The 26,630-nt window shown below is 43.9% G+C and overlaps 2 protein-coding genes across 2 annotated transcripts in view; one reads left to right on the forward strand and one right to left on the reverse strand.

Annotated features, from left to right (window-relative positions):
• LOC139265667 (CRACD-like protein) overlaps positions 1 to 17,042 on the reverse strand; it is a 172,041-nt gene extending 154,999 nt beyond the window's left edge. The window contains exon 1 of the mRNA XM_070882875.1: positions 16,796 to 17,042. Coding sequence (XP_070738976.1) covers positions 16,796 to 16,836 — 41 coding nt within the window. The 5' untranslated portion in view covers positions 16,837 to 17,042. The remainder of the gene's footprint in view (positions 1 to 16,795) is intronic.
• ids (iduronate 2-sulfatase) overlaps positions 16,037 to 26,630 on the forward strand; it is a 128,000-nt gene continuing 117,406 nt past the window's right edge. Inside the window, exon 1 of the mRNA XM_070882877.1 lies at positions 16,037 to 16,069. Coding sequence (XP_070738978.1) covers positions 16,051 to 16,069 — 19 coding nt within the window. The 5' untranslated portion in view covers positions 16,037 to 16,050. The remainder of the gene's footprint in view (positions 16,070 to 26,630) is intronic.

Raw genomic sequence — 26,630 nt, forward strand, 5'->3', positions numbered from 1 at the left:
ACACGTGACCTCTCCATATCCGGCAAAATCCCTTGTTCGGTACAGGCCAGGTCCCGGGAGTACTGGTTAAGGGAGGTTCAATCTGTACCAGTAACAAATCCTACATCAGATGCACTAGAAACAAGTCCAAGGGAAAGTCAAAATATAAGTCTGAGACTGAGTCAGGCAGACAATCAGTTTGAAGTTGTAGAGAGTCAAAATGTAGATCAAAGGTTGACCTTGGAGGAAAACACTCCTCAGGCTCAGCCTGAAATGAGTCTAAGTTCGACACCATGTTTGGGAAACTCTGTTCGAGAGCAAAAGTATCCTCTTCGATACAGAAAACCTGTGGTTAAGTTTGATTTGTAAATATGGCAAAATAAGTCCCTATCTTTTGTTATGTATAACTATGCAAGTTATACATGATGATTATTTGTTAGGATTACTTCTTCATTAAGGAGGGAGAAGTGTAATAGAGCTTTACCTAATGGTCCATCTAGTGGACTACTGTGGTAATGCAACTAATGATGTATATAACAATATTCCAACAGTGGATAGTCAAGGGGCTATAGGGGGGGAGGAACTTAACACAATCCACAAGCACTAAGGAGGTGGTACACAGTAAGATAATAGGACTCAAGGCAGATAAATCCCCTGGACGTGATGGCTTGCATTGGTTGTAATTTACCAAAATTCCCTGGATTCTGGGGAGGTCCCAGCAGATTGGAAAACTGCAAATGTAATGCCCCTATTTAAAAATGGAGGCAGACAAAAAGCAGGAAACTATAGACTAGTTAGCCTAACATCTGTGGTTGGGAAAATGTTGGAGTCCATTATTAAAGAAACAGTAGCAGGACATTTGGAAAAGCAAAATTCGGTCAGGCAGAGTCAGCATGGATTTATGAAGGGGAAGTCATGTTTAACAAATTTGCTAGAATTCTTTGAGGATGTAACGAACAGGGTGGATAAAGGGGAACCAGTTGATGTGGTGTATTTGGACTTCCTGAAGGCATTTGACAAGGTGCCACATAAAAGGTTACTGCATAAGTTAAAAGTTCACAGGGTTGGGGGGTAATATATTAGCATGGATAGAGGATTGGCTAACTAACAGAAAACAGAGAGTCAGGATCAATGGTTCATTCTTTGGTTTGAAACCAGTAACAGTGGGGTGCCGCAGGGATCAGTGCTGGAACCCCAGCTATTTACAATCTATATTAATGACTTAGAAGAAGGGACTGAGTGTAACGAAGCCAAGTTTGCTGATGATACAAAGATGGGAGGAAAAACAATGTGTGAGGAGGACACAAAAAATCTGCAAAAGGACACAGAGCGGGCAAAAATTTGGCAGATGGAATATAATGTTGGAAAGTGTGAGGTCATGCACTTTGGCAGAAAAAAATCAAAGAGCAAGTTATTATTTACATGGAGAAAGATTGCAAAGTGCTGCAGTACAGCGGGACCTGGGAGTACTTGTGCATGAAACACAAAAGGATAGTATGCAGGTACAGCAAGTGATCAGGAAGGTCAATGGAATCTTGGCCTTTATTGCAAAGGGGATGGAGTATAAAAGCATGGAAGTCTTGCTGCAGCTATACAGGGTATTGGTGAGGCCACACCTCGAATACTGCATGCAGTTTTGGTTTCCATATTTAAGAAAAGGATATACTTGCTTTGGAGGCAGTTCAGAGAAGGTTCACTAGGTTGATTCCGGAGATGAGGGGGTTGACTTATGAGGATAGGTTGAGTAGGTTGGGCCTATACACTTTGGAGTTCAGAAGAATGAGAGGTGATCATATCGAAATGTATAAGATTATGAGGGATCTTGACAAGGTGGATGCCGAGAGGATGTTTCCACTGATGGGGGAGACGAGAACTGGAGGGCATGATCTTAGAATAAGGGGCTGCCAATTTAAAACTGAGATGAGGAGAAATTTCTTCTCTCAGAGGGTTGTAGGTCTGTGGAATTCGTTGCCTCAGAGAGCTGTGGAAGCTGGGACATTGAATAAATTTAAGATAGAAATAGCCAGTTTTTTAAACATAGAAACATAGAAAATAGGTGCAGGAGTAGGCCATTCGGCCCTTCGAGCCTGCACCAGCATTCAATATGATCAAGGCTGATCATGCACTTCAGTACCCCATTCCTGCTTTCTCTCCATACCCCTTGATCCCTTTAGCCGTAAGGGCCACATCTAACTCCCTTTTGAATATATCTAATGAACTGGCCCCAAAACGTTCTGTGGTAGAGAATTCCACATGCTCACAACAATCTGAGTGAAGAAGTTTTCTCCTCATCTCGGTTCTAAATGGTTTACCCCTTATCCTTAGACTGTGACCCCTGATTCTGGACTTCCCCAACATCGTGAACATGCTTCCTGCATCTAACCTGTCCAATCCCATCAGAATTTTATATGTTTCTATGAGATCCCCTCTCATTCCTCTAAATTCCATTGAATATAAGCCTAGTCGATCCAATTTTTATTCATATGTCAGTCCTGTCTTCCCGGGAATCAGCCTGGTGAACCTTTGCTGCATTCCCTCAATAGCAAGAATGTCCTTCCTCAGCTTAGGAGGCCAAAACTGTACACAATATTCAAGGTGTGGCCTCACCAAGGCTCTATACAACTGTAGTATGACCTTCCTGCTCATATACACAAATCCTCTTGCTATGAAGGCCAACATGCCATTTGCCTTCTTCACCACCTGCTGTACCTGTACACCAGCTTTCAATGACTGATGTACAATGACACCCATGTCTTGTTGCACCTCCCCTTTTACTAATCTGTCACCATTCAGATAATAATCTGCCTTCCTGCTTTTCCCACCAAAGTGGATAACCTCACATTTATCTAAATTAGACTGCATCTGCCATGTATTTGCCCACTCACCTAACCTGTCCAAGTCACCCTGCAGCCTCTTAGCATCTTCCTCACACCTCACACCACCACCCAGCTTAGTGTCATCTGCAAACTTGGAGATATTATACTCAATTCCTTTGTCTAAATCATGAATGTATATTGTAAATAGCTGGGGTCCCAGCACTGAACCTTGCGGTACCCCACTAGTCACTGCCTACCATTCTGAAAAGGACCCGTTTATTCCTACTCTTTACTTCCTGTCTGTCAACTAGTTCTCCATCCACATCAGTGCATTATCCCCAATACCAAGTGCTTTAATTTTGCACATTAATCTCTTATGTGGGACCTTGTCAAAAACCTTTTGAAAGTCTAAATTCACCACATCCACTGGCTTCCTCTTGTCCACTCTACTAGTTACATCCTCAAAAAACGCGAAGGGATTATGGGGACTGTGAAAGCAAGAAGTTTAAAACAAAATCTGTAGCCTTTATTTTCCAACATCATTCAGATAAACTCCACACAGTTTCAAACTTCACAACAAACCCTTGTAAATGTGCATAATTTCAACTGCCTATACACAGTTAAACCACTTGTTAGTGACTCACAGTACATTAGTACTGCATTCATTCATTACGCTTTAATCAGCTTTTTTACATCACACCCATTAAGAGTTGGCACAAAGGCAGCTTGCACCTCAGATTCTTTTTGTTCATCCTTGAACTTTCAAAGGATAGTTACAGATTTTTCTTCACAAACCAAACACTCTGGTGATGTAGAAAAGCTACCGCTCTTCACTATTAAACACTGAAGCAGCTCAAACACCATCCAGGACCTGGCAGCCCGTTTGATCGGCACCCTATCCACCACCTTAAACATTCACTCCCTCTACCATCAGCACACCGTGGCTGCAGTGTGCACCATCTACAAGATGCACTGCAGCAACTCGCCAAGGCTTCTTCGGCAGCACCTCCCAAACCCGCGACCTCTACCACCTAGAAGAACAAGGGCAGCATTGGAACACCATCACCTCCAATTTCCCCTCCAAATCACACAGCATCCTGACTTGGAAATATATCGCCGTTCCTTCATCGTCGCTGTGTCAAAATCCTGGAACTCCCTCCCTAACAGCACTGTGGGAGCACCTTCAGCACACGGACTGCAGCGGTTTAAGGCGGCGGCTCACCACCACTTTCTCAAGGGCAATTACGAAAGGGCAATAAATGCTGGCCTTGCCCGCGACGCCCATATCCCATAAACGAATTAAAAATAATTAAACCCTACTGCTCTTCACTATTAAACACTCCAGCTCTTCACTACTAAACTATGCTGCTCTTCACTATTAAACACTTCAGCTCTTCGCTATTAAACCCTACTGCTCCTCACTATTAAACCCTACTGCTCCTCACTATTAAACACTCCAGCTCTTCACTATTAAACCCTACTGCTCCTCACTATTAAACACTCCAGCTCTTCACTATTAAACCCTACTGCTCCTCACTATTAAACACTCCAGCTCTTCACTATTAAACCCTACTGCTCCTCACTATTAAACACTCCAGCTCTTCACTATTAAACCCTACTGCTCCTCACTATTAAACACTCCAGCTCCTCACTATTAAACACTCCAGCTCTTCACTATTAAACCCTACTGTTCCTCACTATTAAACACTCCAGCTCTTCACTATTAAACACTCCAGCTCTTCGCTATTAAACACTCCAGCTCTTCACTATTAAACACTCCAGCTCCTCACTATTAAACACTCCAGCTCTTCACTATTAAACCCTACTGCCCTTCACTAGTAAACACTCCAGCTCTTCACTATTAAACACTCCAGCTCTTCACTATTAAACCCTACTGCTCCTCACTATTAAACACTCCAGCTCTTCACTATTAAACACTCCAGCTCTTCACTATTAAACACTCCAGCTCTTCGCTATTAAACACTCCAGCTCTTCACTATTAAACACTCCAGCTCTTCGCTATTAAACCCTACTGCTCTTCACTATTAAACACTCCAGCTCTTCACTATTAAATACTTCAGCTCTTCACTATTAATAACTCCAGCTCTTCACTATTAAACACTCCAGCTCTTCACTATTAAACACTCCAGCTCTTCGCTATTAAACACTCCAGCTCTTCACTATTAAACACTCCAGCTCTTCGCTATTAAACACTCCAGCTCTTCACTATTAAACACTCCAGCTCTTCACTATTAAATACTTCAGCTCTTCACTATTAAATACTCCAGCTCTTCGCTATTAAACACTCCAGCTCTTCACTATTAAACACTCCAGCTCTTCGCTATTAAACACTCCAGCTCTTCGCTATTAAACACTCCAGCTCTTCACTATTAAACACTCCAGCTCTTCACTATTAAACCCTAATGCTCCTCACTATTAAACACTCCAGCACTTCACTATTAAACACTCCAGCTCTTCACTATTAAACCCTACTGCTCCTCACTATTAAACACTCCAGCTCCTCACTATTAAACACTCCAGCTCTTCACTATTAAACCCTACTGCTCCTCACTATTAAACACTCCAGCTCTTCACTATTAAACACTCCAGCTCTTCACTATTAAACCCTACTGCTCCTCACTATTAAACACTCCAGCTCTTCACTATTAAACACTCCAGCTCTTCACTATTAAACACTCCAGCTCTTCACTATTAAACACTCCAGCTCTTCACTATTAAACACTCCAGCTCTTCACTATTAAACCCTACTGCTCCTCACTATTAAACACTCCAGCTCTTCACTTTTAACACTCCAGCTCTTCACTATTAAACCCTACTGCTCCTCACTATTAAACACTCCAGCTCTTCACTTTTAACACTCCAGCTCTTCACTATTAAACCCTACTGCTCTTCACTATTAAACACTACTGCTCTTCACTATTAAACCCTACTGCTCTTCACTATTAAACCCTACTGCCCTTCACTAGTAAACACTCCAGCTCTTCACTATTAAATCCTACTGCTCTTCACTATTAAACCCTACTGCTCCTCACTATTAAACACTCCAGCTCTTCACTATTAAACCCTACTGCTCCTCACTATTAAACACTCCAGCTCTTCACTATTAAACCATGCTGCTCTTCACTATTAAACACTCCAGCTCTTCACTATTAAACCCTACTGCTCCTCACTATTAAACACTCCAGCTCTTCACTATTAAACACTCCAGGTCTTCACTATTAAACACTCCAGCTCTTCACTATTAAACCCTACTGCTCCTCACTATTAAACACTCCAGCTCTTCACTATTAAACCATGCTGCTCTTCGCTATTAAACACTCCAGCTCTTCGCTATTAAACACTCCAGCTCTTCACTATTAAACACTCCAGCTCTTCACTATTAAACCCTACTGCTCCTCACTATTAAACACTCCAGCTCTTCACTATTAAACACTCCAGCTCTTCACTATTAAACACTCCAGCTCTTCACTATTAAACCCTACTGCTCCTCACTATTAAACACTCCAGCTCTTCACTATTAAACCATGCTGCTCTTCGCTATTAAACACTCCAGCTCTTCGCTATTAAACACTCCAGCTCTTCACTATTAAACACTCCAGCTCTTCACTATTAAACCCTAATGCTCCTCACTATTAAACACTCCAGCACTTCACTATTAAACACTCCAGCTCTTCACTATTAAACCCTACTGCTCCTCACTATTAAACACTCCAGCTCCTCACTATTAAACACTCCAGCTCTTCACTATTAAACCCTACTGCTCCTCACTATTAAACACTCCAGCTCTTCACTATTAAACACTCCAGCTCTTCACTATTAAACCCTACTGCTCCTCACTATTAAACACTCCAGCTCTTCACTATTAAACACTCCAGCTCTTCACTATTAAACCCTACTGCTCCGCACTATTAAACACTCCAGCTCTTCACTATTAAACACTCCAGCTCTTCACTATTAAACCCTACTGCTCCGCACTATTAAACACTCCAGCTCTTCACTATTAAACACTCCAGCTCTTCACTATTAAACCCTACTGCTCCTCACTATTAAACACTCCAGCTCTTCACTATTAAACCCTACTGCTCCTCACTATTAAACACTCCAGCTCTTCACTTTTAACACTCCAGCTCTTCACTATTAGACCCTACTGCTCCTCACTATTAAACACTCCAGCTCTTCACTTTTAACACTCCAGCTCTTCACTATTAAACCCTACTGCTCTTCACTATTAAACCCTACTGCTCTTCACTATTAAACCCTACTGCTCTTCACTATTAAACCCTACTGCCCTTCACTAGTAAACACTCCAGCTCTTCACGATTAAATACTCCAGCTCTTCACTATTAAACATTCCAGCTCTTCACTATTAAATCCTACTGCTCTTCACTATTAAACCCTACTGCTCCTCACTATTAAACACTCCAGCTCTTCACTATTAAACCCTACTGCTCCTCACTATTAAACACTCCAGCTCTTCACTATTAAACCATGCTGCTCTTCACTATTAAACACTCCAGCTCTTCACTATTAAACCCTACTGCTCCTCACTATTAAACACTCCAGCTCTTCACTATTAAACACTCCAGGTCTTCACTATTAAACACTCCAGCTCTTCACTATTAAACCCTACTGCTCCTCACTATTAAACACTCCAGCTCTTCACTATTAAACCCTACTGCTCCTCACTATTAAACACTCCAGCTCTTCACTATTAAACCATGCTGCTCTTCACTATTAAACACTCCAGCTCTTCACTATTAAACCCTACTGCTCCTCACTATTAAACACTCCAGCTCTTCACTATTAAACCACGCTGCTCTTCACTATTAAACACTCCAGCTCTTCACTATTAAACCCTACTGCTCCTCACTATTAAACACTCCAGCTCTTCACTATTAAACCCTACTGCTCCTCACTATTAAACACTCCAGCTCTTCACTGTTAAACACTCCAGCTCTTCACTATTAAACCCTACTGCTCCTCACTATTAAACACTCCAGCTCTTCACTATTAAACCCTACTGCTCCTCACTATTAAACACTCCAGCTCTTCACTTTTAACACTCCAGCTCTTCACTATTAAACCCTACTGCTCCTCACTATTAAACACTCCAGCTCTTCACTTTTAACACTCCAGCTCTTCACTATTAAACCCTACTGCTCTTCACTATTAAACCCTACTGCTCTTCACTATTAAACCCTACTGCTCTTCACTATTAAACCCTACTGCCCTTCACTAGTAAACACTCCAGCTCTTCACGATTAAATACTCCAGCTCTTCACTATTAAACATTCCAGCTCTTCACTATTAAATCCTACTGCTCCTCACTATTAAACACTCCAGCTCTTCACTATTAAACCCTACTGCTCCTCACTATTAAACACTCCAGCTCTTCACTATTAAACACTCCAGCTCTTCACTATTAAACCCTACTGCCCTTCACTATTAAACACTCCAGCTCTTCACTATTAAACCCTACTGCCCTTCACTATTAAACACTCCAGCTCTTAACTATTAAACCCTACTGCTCCTCACTATTAAACACTCCAGCTCTTCACTATTAAACCCTACTGCCTTTCACTATTAAACACTCCAGCTCTTCACTATTAAACACTCCAGCTCTTCACTATTAAACCCTACTGCCCTTCACTATTAAACACTCCAGCTCTTCACTATTAAACCCTACTGCCCTTCACTATTAAACACTCCAGCTCTTCACTATTAAACACTCCAGCTCCTCACTATTAAACACTCCAGCTCTTCACTATTAAACCCTACTGCTCTTCACTATTAAACACTCCAGCTCTTCACTATTAAACCCTACTGCCCTTCACTAGTAAACACTCCAGCTCTTCACTAATAAACCCTACTGCTCTTCACTATTAAACACTCCAGCTCTTCACTATTAAACCATGCTGCTCTTCACTATTAAACACTCCAGCTCTTCACTATTAAACCCTACTGCTCCTCACTATTAAACACTCCAGCTCTTCACTATTAAACGTTACTGCTCCTCACTATTAAACACTCCAGCTCTTCACTATTAAACACTCCAGCTCTTCACTATTAAACCCTACTGCCCTTCACTATTAAACACTCCAGCTCTTCACTATTAAACCCTACTGCCCTTCACTATTAAACACTCCAGCTCTTCACTATTAAACACTCCAGCTCCTCACTATTAAACACTCCAGCTCTTCACTATTAAACCCTACTGCTCTTCACTATTAAACACTCCAGCTCTTCACTATTAAACCCTACTGCCCTTCACTAGTAAACACTCCAGCTCTTCACTATTAAACCCTACTGCTCTTCACTATTAAACACTCCAGCTCTTCACTATTAAACCATGCTGCTCCTCACTATTAAACACTCCAGCTCTTCACTATTAAACCCTACTGCTCCTCACTATTAAACACTCCAGCTCTTCACTATTAAACCCTAATGCCCTTCACTATTAAACACTCCAGCTCTTCACTATTAAACCCTACTGCTCCTCACTATTAAACACTCCAGCTCTTCACTATTAAACCCTACTGCTCCTCACTATTAAACACTCCAGCTCTTCACTATTAAACCCTACTGCCCTTCACTATTAAACACTCCAGCTCTTCACTATTAAACACTCCAGCTCCTCACTATTAAACACTCCAGCTCTTCACTATTAAACCCTACTGCCCTTCACTAGTAAACACTCCAGCTCTTCACTATTAAACCCTACTGCTCTTCATTAGTAATCCCAATCTCAGAAACTATAAAAATACATTGTTGTCACGTCAGCAGAAAGTTATATTGCAACACTGAATCACCAGCGCCAGGCCACTTTCAACATACATGCTACAGATTAAAGTGGCATATTCATTATTGGTGAGATAGAAATATATTAAAATGCAAGATTGTTTTATTGTTGGTTGTGTTTTGGTTCAACAAATCTCTAGTCCATTTGGCAAATATTTTTGTCAACGCAACATTTCTTAAATGCAGTGCAACTGAAGCGCTTGGCCCAATTGAAGATATGTACGCTCAGATTTGCAAGAGTAAAAGTCAGACTAAAACTCAAAAGCCTCCTTTTCTCAATGTTTTGTGGCAGTGTGAAGCTTATTACCACGAGGATGTAAATCAAGATCAACATGGGTAGGGCAGGCCTAGGTACAAGACCAGCGAACCGGAGATCAGGAGATCAAATCTAATCATTTCTGGGCTAACACCTGGTCTGTGACCACGAAAGCTGCTCGGTGGTCATACAAATCCAACTGGCTCACTCAACTGACTTCCCCTCCCCCTTTCAGTGCTCCTTAAAAATCTGTTCTTTTCGAGCATTCGCCAGTTCTGCCGAAGGATCATCGACCTGAAACGGTTAACTCTGTTTTTCTCTCCGCAGCTGCTGCCCGACCCGCTGAAATTTACGGCATTTTCTGTTTTTATTTTAGCTGCCAGCACCCGCAGTATTTTGCTTTTGTTTTGGCTCGCTAATCCCTGGCAATGATTCAGGTTTTGGATGGGGAAATCGTTCCAAGTACTCATTGAGCAGTGGCGCCCTCAACTGCTTTCAGCAGTAACTCGAAGTCAGGTAGAATTCCAGAAATGTTACATCAAGGAACTCCAGGCTCCTTTTATGAAACAGCTCAATGCAGATCAGCCTTCAACAGAATCAGATCAAAAAGGTAGAAGGTACAACAAATATGTGTCTCCAAGTCAAACATTTTGTAATTAATATAAATTAACAAGAACTTGCATTTATAAAGCATCTTTTCCATCGGAAAACTTCCCAAGGCACCTCACAGGAGGTCAACCAGGCAAAAAAATTGATACCAAACCAAAGGAGATATTGGACGAAACGTTAACTCTGTTTCTCTTCACAGATGCTGCCTGATCTGCTAAGTGTTTCTAGCATTTTATGTCTTTATTTCAGTTTCCAGCATCCACAGTATTTTGCTTTTGTGGTTGTGTGAAGGTGATATTAGGATAGGTGACTAAAAATTTGGTTGAAGAGGTAGTTTTTAACGGGCGTCTTAAAGGAGGAGAGAGAGAAATAGAAAGGTGGAGAGGTTTAGGGGGGGAATTCCAGAGCTTAGGGCTCAGACATCTGAAGGCATGGCCGCTGATGGTGGGGTGAAGGGAGGTAGAGATGCACAAGAGCCCAGAATTCAGCACTATATTAAAAACTAACAAGCTTCAAATTATCCTCTGTGCGATCTCGTGATTATAATGAAACTATCCCACAGAGGAGAGTACAGAAATATTGTTTTGAATGTTTGTATCTCATTTATTATTAAAGCATTTTGAGGTTTAACCTCCACTGACTCATCGCTAGATAGAATGTCTATAAACAAGAAGCTTTAAAAAAAAAACAAGTAAGGTCTTCATTTCTTTAATTCTGCTCATGTCAAATCAATGGAAAGGTTTCATGAACAGAATACCCGTTGTTCAGTGCTGGTGGCAAGAAAGGTTTGTTCATTGAAACTTAATTAGCAGTAACTTGGTCACGCGAGCAGCTAAGTGCGTGACTCTCAGCAAGAAGGTCACATCCCATAGTCTTCGCATAGCCTGCAGTCAGCTGGAGGTAGTTTGCATTCTCTGGCTGATTTTGGGAAGCTCTCGGTCACGAGATGTTCCATCTCACGGTAAACCGGAACACAAGATACTGCCCAGCGCACTTTATTGAAGCACATCGCCACAGTGGATCAACTGGTATAAACAGCATCAAACTGCGATTCCGAGCAGGATTGCTAGTGGTCGCAGCCAATGTAGTCACTGTTGTAATGTGGGAAACGCAGCAGCCAACTTGCGCACAGCAAACTCCCACAAACATCAATGTGATAATGACCAGATCATCTGTTATTTTTGTTATGTTGATTGAGGGATAAATATTGGCCAGGACACCGGGGATAACTTTCCTGCTCTTCTTCGAAATAGTGTCATAGGATCTTTTACATTCACCTGAGAGAGCAGGCAGGGCCTCGGTTTAAAGACACATCCGAAAGACGGCACTCCGACAGTGCAGCACTCCCTCAACACTGCACTGGAGTGTCAGCCTAGATTTATGTGCTCAAGTTCCTGGTGTGGAACTTGAACCCACAAACTTCAGATTCCGAGACGGGTGTGCTACCCACTGAGCCACGGCTGACAGATAGCTCACATAGGAATGATGTCATCTGTCGAGTCAATTAAACCATGATAATTAAGCGTAATCCATCTGAGCTGCACAGAATGTATTGAGGTTAATGCTCGACCCAATGAGTGCAATGGAGCAATAGATCTTTAAGAGGCTTTGTCATCAGAAGTTTATACATTGACAACACAGCGTTGGTGTAAAGCAATTTCCACTCTCTACTGGTGCTAAACCTGTAGCATAATTCTGAAGTCAGGGCCCAACCTGAAGTTGGAGCAGAGTGGAGTGACACTCCTCAGATGCAATTGTCTTGTACCACTTTGACTTGACACAGCGTGGAGTGTAAATTTATTGCGGTCTCAAGCCTGATTCCTTTATTAATGCTATCTTACCTCAATTTATTAGAGAGAAGGGAATGTCCCATTTTGTTTTTCTAAATTTACATTTCTCACTGTTGGGAGAGGTGGGTGCAGAGAACTGCATTTCAGGCAGTATAGTTAACAGTTCCAGCCAGACAGGAGACAGTCCATACAGGGACGATTCTGTGTGGCTGGAACCCAAACTACTGCGACACAAGGAACAAGTTACAAATCCCTCCATGGCCTTGCCCCTCCCCTATCTCTGTAATCTCCTCCAGCCCCACAACCGGCCCCCCTCTCCCAGAGATGTCTGCGCTCCTCTAATTCTGCCCTCTTGAGCATCCCCGATTATAATCGCTCAACCATCGGTGACCGTGCCTTCTGTTGCCTAGGCCCTAAATTCTACCATTTCCTGCCTGAACCTTTCCGCCTTTCTTTCCTCCTTTAGGATGCTCCTTAAAACCTACCTCTTTGACCAAGCTTTTGGTCACCTGCCCTAATTGCTCCTTATGTGGTTTGATGTCAATTTATTATAATCTCATAATACTCCTGTGATGCGCCTTGGGACATTTCACTATTTTAAAGGCGCTAGAAAATACAAGTCATTGTTCCAAATACAGGGCAGACTGTGGATATTCAGAGGTAACTGGAGTCCAGTGTAGGAAACAACAACAACCTGCATTTGTATAGCACCTTTAATATAGCAATGCATTCATCCACCAATATCACAAGAGCGTTATCAAACAAAATGTGACACCGAGCCACATAAGGAGATATTAGGACAGATAACCAAAAGCTTGGCCAAAGAGTTAGGTTTTGAGGAGCATCTTAAAGGAGGAGAGAGAATGAAGTAGAGAGGTGGAGAGGTTTAGGGAGGGAATTCCAGGGGATAGAGACTAGGTAGCTGAAGGCACAACACGGCCGCCAATGGCGGAGCGATTACGGTCGGGCCATTCTGAGCTCAGACTGTATAACCGGAGATTCCCACAATGGATTGAAAATACACATCGTGTCTGCACAATCCCTAATGTAGATATAAAGCAAGTAATGAAGCAGCAACTAACAGACTACACGGGGGGCAGATTGTCCTGATCCCACACCTGGAGCGCCTGGGCCTAGCAGACACAGGAAACTCGGGCGGGCAGGAGCGCATGACCGTGATGAAGTCCGCCCGAGTTTCCTGCATTCGCTGGCGATCCAATGGCAGCACCAGTGAATCTCCTTTCATGTCTATTACCTGCAAAGAGGGCAGTTTCTTAACTTCGAGTGCCAACACTGGGGTAGATCTCAACTCTGTGCGAAGGTGTAGAATGGGCGATAGCAAGTTGGCCACCCGTTTTACAACTCTCCCCACTGAAGTCAGCGGGAATCTCTATCGCCTGTTTTACAGTATCGCGCAAAGTCAAGATCTATCCGACCATCACTTAGGGAGGAGTTATACTGTCACTGAAGACCAGGACCTCAAAACTGCTACCAAGCTCATGGTCTACAGGGCTGTAGTAATTCCCCCCTCCTGTATGGCTCAGAGGCATGGACCATGTACAGTAGACAGCTCAAGTCATTGGAGAAATACCACCAACGAGTCTCCGCAAGATCCTGCAAATCCCCTGGGAGGACAGACACACCAACATTAGTGTCCTCGACCAGGCCAACATCCCCAGTATCGAAGCACTGACCACACTCGATCAGCTCCGCTGGGCAGGCTACATTGTCCGCATGCTAGACACGAGACTCCCAAAGCAAGCGCTCTACTCGGAACTCCTTCGCGGCAAGCGAGCCAAAGGCGAGCCAGAGGAAATGTTACAGGGACACCCTCAAAGCCTCCCTGATAAAGTGCAACATCCCCACTGACACCTGGGAGTCCTTGGCCAAAGACTGCCCTAAGTGGAGGAAGTGCATCCGGGAGTGTGCTGAGCACCTTGAATCCCATCGCCGAGACCATACAGAAATCAAGCGCCGGCAGCGGAAGAGCATGCGGCAAACCTGTCCCACCCACCCTTTCCCTCAACGACTGTCTGTCCCACTTGTGATAGGGACTGTGGTTCTCGTATTGGACTGTTCAACCACCTAAGGACTCATTTTAAGAGTGGAAGCAAGTCTTCCTCGATTCCGAGGGACTGCCTATGATGATGATGATGATACTGTCACTCCCACATGGATGCACAGTGCTTTAGGCACACGTTGAAGTTACAATAATGATTTTTAACCCAGGAGTCAGGGCCCAAGTTGTACTGTTGTATGAGGCGAGACTGGGTTGACTAGGGCTGTATTAACTAGAGTTTAGAAGAATGAGAGGGGATCTCATTGAAATGTATAAAATTCTGACTGGGTTGCATAGACTGGATGTGGGGAGGATATTTCCCCTGGCTGGGAAGTCGAGAACAAGGGGCCACAGTCTCAGGCTATGGGGTAAGAAATTTAGGCCTAAGATGAGGAGAAATGTTTTCACTCAGAGGGTGGTGAACCTGTAGGATTCTCTACCACAGAAGGCTGTGGAGTCCAAGTCACTGAATACATTTAAGAGGGAGATAGATAGATTTGTAGAAACAAAAGAAATCAAGGGGTATGGGGAGAAAGCGGGAATATGGTGTTGAGATAGAGGATCAGCCATGATCAGATTGAATAGCGATGCAGGCTCGAAGGGCCAAATGGCCTACTACTGCTCCTATTTTCTATGTTTCTAAGTTGACACCCAAGTACATTGAAACAAAGATGCTGTTTAACTTCAGGCCTCAGGACATCTTTGGACATCCCAAGCCCTTTTACGGTTTTACGAATCGGTGGATCGTCTTGCTTGTGTTCTCCTCACAGAGTTAGCTGCATTAACACTTTGTCAGTTAGTATCAGGTGTGGCTCAGTGGGGAGCACTCCTGCCTCTGAGTCAGAATGTTGTGGGTTCAAGTCCCACTCCAGAGACTGGAGCACAAAAATCTAGGCTGACACTCCAGTGCAGTGTTGCAGGAGCGCTGCACTGTCGGAGGTGCCGTCTTTCGGATGAGATGTTATAACCCGAGGCCCCATCTGCTCTCTCAGGTGGATGTAAAAGATCCCATGGCACTATTTTAAAGAAACGGGGGGAAGGTGTCCTGGCCAATATTTATCCCTCAGTCAACATCACTGAAACACATTATCTGGTCATAAGCACTGTGCTGTTTGTGGGAGCTTGCTGTGCGCAAATTTGGTTGCCATGTTCCCTATATTACAGCAGTGACTATACTACACAAACTTCATTGGCTGTAAAATGCTTTGGGACATCGTGAAAGGTGATACATAAATGCAAGTCTTTCCTTATAAATGTTCATTATTCCCAAGTAGAATTTAACAATGCTTTGCACCAACGAAACTTCAAATGACTTTCCGTATCACAGGAAACAATGAGAACTAAAGAAGGTGAGGTAGGTGATAGTATCAATAGGTTACAGATGAAACTCTGTCAGTCGAGTACCATCTGGGCACTCGCCACCCCCCACCCCTGCCCACAGCCACTGCAATTTTGTGCTCCTCTGTTCACAAGCTGTGTAACCTTGATCCGTTTAGTTCTCAGCCACACTACAGACTTGAACACAAAGTCTGTGATCTAATTTAAAATAAAATTTGCTCTTTCCTCTGTAATGTTTGATACGCAGAGCCATTTGTATAATCGTAAAATGACCATTTCCTGAGAAAGGACCTTGTTTAATTGCTCCAGTGAATCGATGATTGAAGACAAGAGTTTTAAAACAACATCTTCAGGATCAGTAATACAACAGCCTCAATCTCCTGAATGTTTTTCCAGCTTCAAGGTAACATATGTCTTTGTAATCTGAGAAGCGCTCTCTAGTTGATCAATACGCTGATGGTTTGTTGCCTTAATTAGTTGGATCCTCAAAAAGCAGTCGATATATTCCTGTTGGGAGCCTCATTTTATACTTGTTAAAGACAACTCCCCGTTTCATAATTTTATTCAACAAAATAGGATGCAGCATGTAGAGGGAAAGAGTTGACTGATACATAATGACTGACAAATGCTCCTTGTAAAGATCTGTGTCGATAACGAGCTACTTTTTACAGTGTGTGAAACCCCTGGGAGGCTGGTGATAAGTGTAAGAATTCAGAGAACGAGCGGGACAGATAGCAACAAAATGCAGTCTGAACGTTTTACGGATGCAAGCTTGAAGTAGCGTAGGCTGTACTTTTCTTCCCCCGTGGACTTAACCAGTCCCCAGCCCCACCGCAAGTTCACTTTCATGTCCCAACGTAAACAATACCGTCCAAAACTCTTCAAGCAGCCTTTCCATTTTAACAGGAAGCGTTTTAAAAAAAAATTATTAAGGATACACTGCCCGAAGAAATCTTTCACGCTGTAAAAGTCCTTTTCCTCCCACTTACTTCCTGCTATTACTTTATTACAGAGCAGTGTGTCTCGGACACAGCCAGCGTTCGAGAGATCAAGAGTACAGCAGTCTCTGGCACCAGCGCAAGATAGCAATGTATTTTCTTTTTATTAAAAATAAATGACTTTCCCTTACCCCGAAGTGCCTCGAAGACAGCAATAAAACCCCGCCATCATCTGTCAGAGGGAGCTCAGTCCTGGCTCCATCCCCTCGAAGACATGAGCGTCAAGCACAAAGAGCTGGTCATTGGCCTTCTGCTGAGTAAATTGGCCACACACATGGAGTCCAGAATGCGTCTGTAATTACTAGGCAGCTCAAGGCACTGTTCACTTAAGAGTGACACGAAGTAATGAGTGAGAGGCCCCAGCACCAGTACTGAACCGTGTCCAAAGCTCTACTCATTCCACACATGTAAATACACCACTCCCCCTCCCAACCCACCCCCTCCCTTTCAACTCTCCTCCCCATGTTCATGATATCTAAGAGGCCAGACATGTTGTTTGACATTGTATTTATCTGCACGGTCAATGCATTCCCTCAGTCACTAATTGGTATAAATCGCCCTGAGGAAATAATGTGTTTTTGACAGGCATAAATTCGTAGCAATGTGTGAAGACAATCCAACTGTCATCAACAGAGTTTGTCACTAGATTTAAACCCCACTGCTAGTTCTATCACAGCTTAAAAAAAAAGCATGTACAAAATGTTATTTTGATTATATTTTGTATTTCTAATACATCATCATCACAGGCGGTCCCTCAAACGAGGATGACTTGCTTCCACAAGAGTTCACAGATGTTTCAATGAAGGACCCGATGTTCCAGTCCTGAACTCCAATTGAGGGGGTGGAAGATGCCCGTGCGTGGATTTTTTTAACAATAGAAGGGGGTATAGTGGAATAGTGGTTATGTCACTGGAATCGTAATCCAGAAGCCTGGACTAATGATCTAGAGACACGACTTCATAATCCCACCATGGCAGCTGGGGAATTTAAATTCAGTTAATTAAATAAATCTGGAATTAAAAAGCTAGTGTCAATAATGGTGACCATAAAACTACCAGATTGTCTTAAAAAACCCATCCAGTTCACTAATGTCCTTTAGGGAAGGTGACCTGCCGACCTTACCCAGTCTGGGCCAATATGTGATTGTAGAATTCTCATCTTTGAATTCAAATTCCTCCATGGCCATATCCCTCCTGACCTTTGTAACCTCCTCCAGCCCTACAATCCTCCAAGATCTCTGCGCTCCTCTAAATCTGGCCTCTTGCACATACCCCGATTTTAATCGCTCCACCATTGGTGGTCGTGCCTTCAGCTATCTGGAATTCCCTCCCTGAACCTCTCCCGCTCTCCTCCTTTAAGACACTCTGTAAAACCAACACCTTTGAACAAGCATTTTGTTAAGTATGGAAGATCTCCACAAGACTGAGTACTGTGAGCTAAAACTGATGTGACCTTAGTCTCTTTAATACAACTCCAGAGTGCCTAAGCAGCATGGCAGACAACCTTTTATACTCCCTTGCATGAGGTGTGCAGGTGACCCTTGGGCCTCCAACAGTTGCGCCCTCTGGTGGCAAGTCTTACACAGTTACAATGTTTACATTTGGTCACCTGTGCCAATATCCCCTTATGTTGCTCAATATCAATGTTTGTTTGTGAAGCGCCTTGGGATGTTTTACGGCTTTAAAAAGCACTATATAAATGCAAGTTGTGTTTGCTTTGTGGTCGTTTTCTAGTGCAATTTACCTGATTTAATAGTGCAGTTCTAACGGATTTACATGAAATTGGCACTCAGCCTTGGCTGGATTTGAACTCACACCCCCTGGATTGCTCGTCCAGTACCATAACCACTCATCATCACCATAGGCAGTCCCTCGAAATCGAGGAAGACTTGCTTCCACTCTGAAAGTGAGTTCTCAGGTGACTGAACAGTCCAATACGGGAATTACAGTCTCTGTCACAGGTGGGACAGACAGTGGTTGAAGGAACGGGTCATTGGGAAGCCTGGTTTGCCGCACGCTCCTTCAGCTGCCTGCACTTGTTTTCTGCATGCTCTCGGCGACGAGACTCGAGGTGCTCAGTGCCCTCCCGGATGCTCTTCCTCCACTTAGGATGGTCTTTGGCCAGGTGTCGGTGTGAATGTAGCACTTTATCAAGGAGGCTTTGAGGGTGTCCTTGAAACAGTTCCTCTGCATCTGGGGCTCGCTTGCCGTGTAGGAGTTCCGAGTAGAGCGCTTGCTTTGGGAGTCTTGTGTCGGGCATGCAGATAATGTGGCCCGCCCAACGGAGCTGGTCGAGTGTGGTCAGTGCCTCGATGCTGAGGATGTTGGCCTTATCGAGAACAATGACATCATTGCGTCTATCCTCCCAGGAGATTTGCAGAATCTTGTGGAGGAATCGTTGGTGGTATTTCTCCAGCGATTTGAGATGTCTGCTGTATATTATCCACGTCTCTGAGCCACATAGGAGGGCGGGTATCACAACAGCCCTGTAGACCATAAGCTTGGTGTCAAATTTGAGGGCCTGACCCTAGAACACTCTCTTCCTCACTAGGTAAACACATAACCACTAGGCTACTGCCAAAGAAGCTGTGAAAATTTGAAATTACCTTTGTGGGGTCAGGAGAAGCTAGAATGGCCCCTCCGGGCCCACCAAAATAACACAGGCCACTATCAGCCCGTGCTCTCTCTCCCCCCCGACCTCGTCTCTCCTCCCAGAACTTGCCAACCGGCCGACATTCCTACAGCCCAATACTCGATGGTCAGAATCCATTAGACCAGGGGCCAAGTCACTGCCGAAACGGGTCGGACATTAAAAGGTGACTCTAGCTGGTTCGGCTCCTGCTGGAGGATTGCGTCTAATTCTGGGCACCACACTTTCGGAACGATGTCAAAGACCTTGGAGAGACTGCAGTGGAGATTTCCCAAGATGGTACCGGAGATCAGTTACGTGGAGAGACTAGAAGCTGGGGCTGTTCTGATTGGAGCAAAGAAAGTTTAAGAGGAGATTTAATGGAGGTGTTCAAAATTACGAAGGGTTTTCATGGAGTAGATGGGGAAAAACTATTTCCATTGACAGGAGGTTCAGTAACTAGAGGACCCTGTTTCAACGAAACTCAAAGTAAGAAACATAGAAACATAGTAATTTACAGTGCAGAAGGAGACCATTTTGGCCCATCGTGTCCGCGCCGGCCGAGAAAGAGCCGCATGGCCCTTGGTCAGCAGCCCTAAAGGTTACATATAAAACTATGAACAATGAACAATGACGGAAAGACAAAGAGCACCCAGCCCAACCAGTCCACCCCACACAACTATAACAACCCTTCTAGTGAAACATTCTACATTCCACCCCAACCGGAGCCACGTGATCTCCTGGGAGAGGCAAAAACCAGATTAAAAAACCCAGGGAGAAAAAGAAATTGGGAAAATTCCTCTCCGACCCATCCAGACGATGGAAACTAGTCCAGGAGATCACCCTGGCCGTATTCTATTCCCTGCAGTACTTACCATTACATCTGCGCCATCCAACAAAAGGTCATCCAATCTACTCCCAACTACCAGCTCTAGGTCCGTAACCCTGCAGATTACGGCACATTAAGTGCCCATCCAACCATCTCTGAACAGTGGTGAGGGACTCTGTATCCACCACTCTTCCAGGCAGCGAGTTCCAGAGCCGCACAACTCTCTGTGTAAAGAAGCCCCCTCTTAAATCCCCTCTAAACCTTCCACCAACCATCTTAAAACTATGCCCCCTCGCAATAGTCCCCTCCAGCAATGGAAATAAACCCTAAATATCCACTATGTCCAGACCCTCAATATTTTGTACACCTTGAAGAGGTCTCCTCTCAACCTCTTCTGTTCCAATGAGAACAAACCCAGCCTAAGCTCGAGGAACAGCACCTCATTTTTCTATTTGGCACTTTTATAACCTTCTGGACTCAACGTTGAGTTCAACAATTTCAGTTTTTCGGACGTCAGCTGTTGAGGATTCTGCCATTCCCATTCACACCTCCTCTAGACTCATCTTTTGTTTCTTTACTTGCCCCATTACCATCTGCTTTTGCCTCGCAACATCATTTTGTCATTTAATCTCCCTATCCACCCTATCACAGACCTTCCCTTTTGTTCTTTTCTTCCCTCCACCCCTGTGCTTTCCCTGCCCCTACACTTGATTAAAACCTGTTACATCTTTAATCTTTTCCGTTATGATGAAAGGCCATCGACCCAAAATGTTAACTCCATTTCTCTCTCCGTAAATGATGCCTGATCTGCTGAGTATTTCCAACATTTTCTGTTTTAATACAAAACTAATCCCACTGCCCCAATCTCTCCCCATGACCCTATATTTTCCTCTGCTTGAAATATTTATCCACCTAATTCCTAAAAGATGTAACTATTCCCCTCGGCAAAGCATTGCATGCTCCAACAATTCTCTGCATAAAGACATTCATCCTAACTGCTCCCCTCACTCTCTTAGTGGCAATTTTAAATTGAGAACTTCTCATTATTGCCTCTGAGTTATATATTTTGGGCCGACTTTAGATGCTCTATTGGGATCAGTTATGCTGGTCACTCCCTTAAGTGGCCCGTGTTTCTTATGTTCAGGAGCATGCCTGTCCTGCCCAATATTTATACAAGAAAGATTTGCATTTATATAGTATCTTTTACGACTTCAGGCCATCCCAAAGCATTTTACAGCCAATTAAGTATTTTTTTTAAGTGTGGTCACCGTTGTAATGTGGGAAATGCAGCAGCCAAATTGCACACAGCAAGCTCCCACAAACAGCAATGTGATAATGACCAGATAATCTGTTTTACTGATGTTGATTGAGGGATAAATATTGGCCAGGACACTGAGGAGAACTCCCCTGCTCTTCTTCGAATGGTACCATAGGAACTTATACGTCTACCTGAGAGGACAGGCGGGGTCTCGTTATAGCATCTCATCCAAAAGACGGCACCCCTGACGGTGCAGCATTCCCTCAGTACTGCACTGGAGCGTCAGCCTGGATTATGTGCTCAAGTCCTGCAAAGATTTATTTTTTCCTAACTGCCATTGATTCATGCATTACAACATCAACAACATCAATTTACATTTATATAGCGCCTTTAGTGTAATAAAACATTCACAGAATCCAATGGTGGTCTGAAGGAAGGGGTAGTCGACAAGAGGCCAGACTTGGAGGAATGCAGAGTTCTCGGAGGGTTGTCGTCCTGGAGGACGTTGCAGAGATAAGGAGAGGCAAGGCCTTGCAGGGATTTGAACAATAGTGCGAGAATTGCAAAAAGGAAATGTTTAGGGACCGGACCTATCGTGTCCCAGTATAGGTCAGTCAACTCAGCGACGATGGGTGAAAGCGAGTTAGGATATGGGCCGCAGAGTTTTGAATGAGCTTAAGTTAATAATGAAGATGGGAGGCCGGCCAGCAGATCATTGCAATAGTTGATCAATAACCTCCTACAGCAGGTTGTCTTCGAGCTGTCAGATGGAACGTAGGGTTGTGACCCACAGATCTCATCCAAAAATAATCAGGGTCATGTTTCGTGTGTGGGATGGAAAGGTCATCTATAACAGTGATGAATAATGAATAACTTAGCTGGAAAGGAAGTGAATCAGAAAGGAGATCTAGTTTGTGTGGCTGGTCTCAATTGACACAGGTCAAACTACATCCAAACCAACATTTGAAACTAGGCACCGCACCTCAGGAATATACACAGGTCTTGGAGGGGCTGCAGGGTTAGATTATGAGGACAGGTTGCACAGTCTGAGCTTATGTCACCTTGAGTATAAAAGAGTAAAGGGTGATCTAATTGAGTTGTTAAGGATGATTAACATAGTTGATAGGGTAGATAGAGAGAAACTGTTTGAGGAGTCCAGAACAAGGGGTCATAAACTTAAAATTTAAAGTACAGGAGTTATGTCAGAAAACAAGTCTTCACAGAAAGGGTAGTGGGAATGGTCGCATAGTGGTTATGCTACTTGACTAGTGATCCAGAGGCCTGGACAAATAATCTGAGAACTTGTGTTCAAATCGCAGCTGGGGAATTTAAATTGTTAATTATTAAACCTGGAATTTAAATAAAAAAGCGAGTACCAGTAATGCTGCCCATGAAATGACCAGATTGTCGTAAAAACCCATCTGGTTCACTAATGCCCTTTAGGGAACGAAATGTACCATCCTACACGTGATTCCAGACCCACATCAAGTGGTTGACTCTTAACTGCCCTCTGAAATGGCAGCTCACCACACCTTCTTCAGGGCAATTAGGGATGGGCAATAAATGCTGGTCTTACCAGTGATGTCCTCATCCATGAATGAATTTAAAAAAAAATCTGGAACACTCTCCCAAAAAGCTGTTGTGGCTGGGGGGGAGGGGTCAATTGAAAATTTCTAAACAGAGATGGCTAGATTTTTGTTTGACGAGGGTGTTAAGTGATATGGAACTTGATATGGCAGCAGAGCTGGTCTCCAGTCGTCTTGGTTAACCCTTGCCACTGGATCAAGACTCTGCCAAGCCCGTGTGGTGGCTGGTATGCAACAGCCACCCCACGTTAAAAGAATCCACGCACAGGCAGCTTCCACCCTTCAGTATGTAGTTCAGGACCTAGAATGTCAGGTCCCTCATTGAAACACCTTTTTGGTGTGGAAGCAAGTCATCCTCGATACGAGGGACTGCCTTTTACTATACTATACTTGATATGGAAGTGAGGAGCGCAGATAGAGTTAAGATACAGATCAGCCATAATCTAAGTGAATGGCGGAGCAGGGGCTGAATGGCTGACTCCTAAGTTCCTGGGGAGCAGCGCTCCCATCCCGTAATGCTGACCTGTGATTTTGGTGGGATGGGAAGGAATGTCGGTTCGTTCCTGACTGCCTCAGTACAAATTCTGGCATTTCCTGAGCACAGCATCTAAAACAAAATATTGGGGTTTACCAGAATATTTCAGTTCATACAAAGTGCTTTTGTTGCAGCAGGACTTAAATCAATCTGCGAGGAAGGGGTGAGGATTTGCAAAGCATCATTTGATTTTTCAGCATTTCTACTCTGGATGATTATACGACACGGTTTTGTTGCTGATTAAATGTATATTAATTCTGGGACTTCTGCGTTACCATTGCACATTTAACAGTGATGTTTTGCTCACGTAAAGTGTTGATGAAGTGATGTTGCAGTTTAATTATTTCATGAAACTCATTATCTAGTCATTTACAGCCAAATGAGTTCCGAATGATTATGTATGTGACCCTAATAAGCCACACGCAGGTCAGGATTTATAGAGTGCCTTTCACGACCACTGGACGACTCAAAGCACTTTGCAGCCAACGAAGTACTTATTGAAGTGTAGTCACTGTTGTAATGTGGGAAATCCAGCAGCCAATATGCGCACAGCAAGCTCCTACAAGATAATGACCAGATAATCTGTTTTCTTGTCATGTTGATTGAGGGATAAATATTGGCCAGGACACCAGGAATAACTCCCCTGCTCTTCTTCGAAATAGTGCCATGGGATCTTTTTCATCCATCTGAGAGAGTAGATGGGGCCTCAGTTTAACGTCTCTTCCAAAAGACAGCACCTCCAACAGTGCAGCACTCCCTCAGCATTGCACTGGAGTGCCAGCCTAGGTTTTTGTGCTCAAGTCTCTGGAGTGAGACTTAAACCCACAACCTTCTGACTCAGAGACGAGCCTACTACCCATTGAGCACAGCTGACACTCAACAACAAACAACAACTTATGTTTGTAGTCGTGAAATGTCCCAAGGGGCTTCACAGGAGTATTATGCAATCAAAAATTGACTCCAAGTCGCATAAGTAGAAATTAGCCAAAAGCTTGATCAAAGAGGTAGGTTTTAAGGAGCGTCTTGAAGGAGGAAAGGGAGGTAAAGAGGTGGAGAGGCTTAGGCAGGGAGTTCCAGAGCTTAGGGCCTAGGAGACAGAAGGCACGGTCACCAATGGTTGAATGATTATAATCAGGGATTCTCAGGAGGGCAGAATTAGAGGAGCGCAGACATCTCGGGGGGGTTGTGGGGCTGGAGGAGATTACAGAGATAGGGAAGGGCGAAGTCATGGAGGGATTTGAAAGTAAGTATGAGAATTTTGAAATCAAGGCATTGCTTAACCTGAAGCCAATTTAAGTCAGCAAGCACAGGGATGATGGGTGAGCGGGATTCGGTGCGAGTTAGGACATGGGCTGCCGAGTTTTGGATCAGCTCTAGTTTACGTAGGGTAGAATGTGGGAGGCCAGCCAGGAGTGTGTTAGAGTAGTCAAGTCTAGAGGTAATAAAGGAACGGGTGAGGGCTTCAGCAGCGGATGAGCTGAAAAGAAAGGGGAAAAGAAGTTTGTTTCTCCTCGTCTCATAGATGTACGATCTTTCCATTCTGAGTGACATTGCAGAGAATACTCTACTTAGTTAAAATCCAAGTGGTTCAGTAGCACGGCCTGTTCTGCAGGGTCGACGATGCCGTTGATTACTGGGCTAGACAACAGTCAACGATATGCTCGGTCACGCTTGCTGAGAACAGGCCATTTGATCTTGGAATAAAGCTACATTCTATCACAGCGAAGTTATTATCATGGATTAAAGAACTAGCGACTGATAACGCACTGGTTGGCAGCTCTAGCACCACTGTAGTGCACTGAGTGCCAGTGCTCTGTTTTATGCAGCCAGCAAGCCCCTCCCAAAAGCAAGATAATGAAAGAACTTGCATTAATATAGCACCTTTCACACCCTCCGGACGTCCCAAAGGGCTTTACAGCCAATTAAGTACTTTTGAAATATAGTTACCATATAGAAAATCGAACAGCCAATTTGCGCATAGCAAGCTCCCACAACCAGCAGCGCGATAATGACCAAATATAATCTGTTTTCAGTGATGTTGGTTGAGGGAATGTCCAGGATACTGGGGTGGCCTCCATTGCTCTATTTTTGAAGAGTGTCCGTGGGATCTTTTACATCCACCCGAAAGGGTAGGATGGGCCTCGGTTTAACATCTCATTGAAAAACGGCATCCATGACAATGCAGCACTCCCTCAGTACTGCCAGCCTAGATTTTGTGTTCAAATCTGGAGTGGGCCTTGAACCGACTCCCTTTTGACTCCGAAGTGAGAGAGCCACAAACTGAATCATGGATGATGCTGCATTTTATGCACCTGCTATGCACTGGGCGCAATTCAGGGGTTGCCTCAATGCTCTCGGAGACCCTGGGCAGCACTCCAGATGCTCCGTGTCAATATGAAAAAGGGAAGCTTATCCCTATGTTGGGTGCTTTAGCTTTAATTGGAGTGACCTGCCACCTATTGTTGTTGTGTTATTGGCAACTATTTATAGAATGATAAAATTTCACAGCAAAGAATGGCACCATTTGGCCCATCTCCTTTGTGCTGTCTCTCCACAAGAGCTGTGTCCTCCACCACTGGCCTTTTCCCACACCCTCAAAATGTTTCATTTTTAAAATATTTATCCATTTCTGTGTTTCTATGGTGTTTGTTAATCTGTTCAGCTGTTTTGCAAAAGATTAACATACGGCAGTGACTTGCTTAAAGTATTTGTGGAATTTTGAGCCAGTTGCCCCTTAAGGATGGCCAGCATCCCTTTAACAGCTGCTGGCACCTGTATTTTGTGTGCTCAGAGCACATCATAAGAACACAAGAACATAAGAATTAGGAGCAGGAGTAGGCCATTTGGCCCCTTGAGCTTGCTCCGACATTCAATAAGATCATGGCTGATCTTCTACCTCAACTCCACCTTCCTGCACTGTCCCCATATACTGTGAGTCCCTTAGTATCTAAAAATCTATCGATCTCAACCTTGAATATACTCAACGACTAATCATCCACAGCTCTGTGGGATAGAGAATTCCAAAAGATTCACAACCCTTTGAGTGAAGAAATTTCTCCTCATCTCAGTCCAAATTGGCTGACCCCTTATTCCTTATTCTGAGACTGTGACCCCCTGGTTCTAGACTCTC

Source organism: Pristiophorus japonicus, chromosome 6 (assembly GCF_044704955.1).
Source record: "Pristiophorus japonicus isolate sPriJap1 chromosome 6, sPriJap1.hap1, whole genome shotgun sequence".
NCBI lineage: Eukaryota > Metazoa > Chordata > Chondrichthyes > Pristiophoridae > Pristiophorus > Pristiophorus japonicus.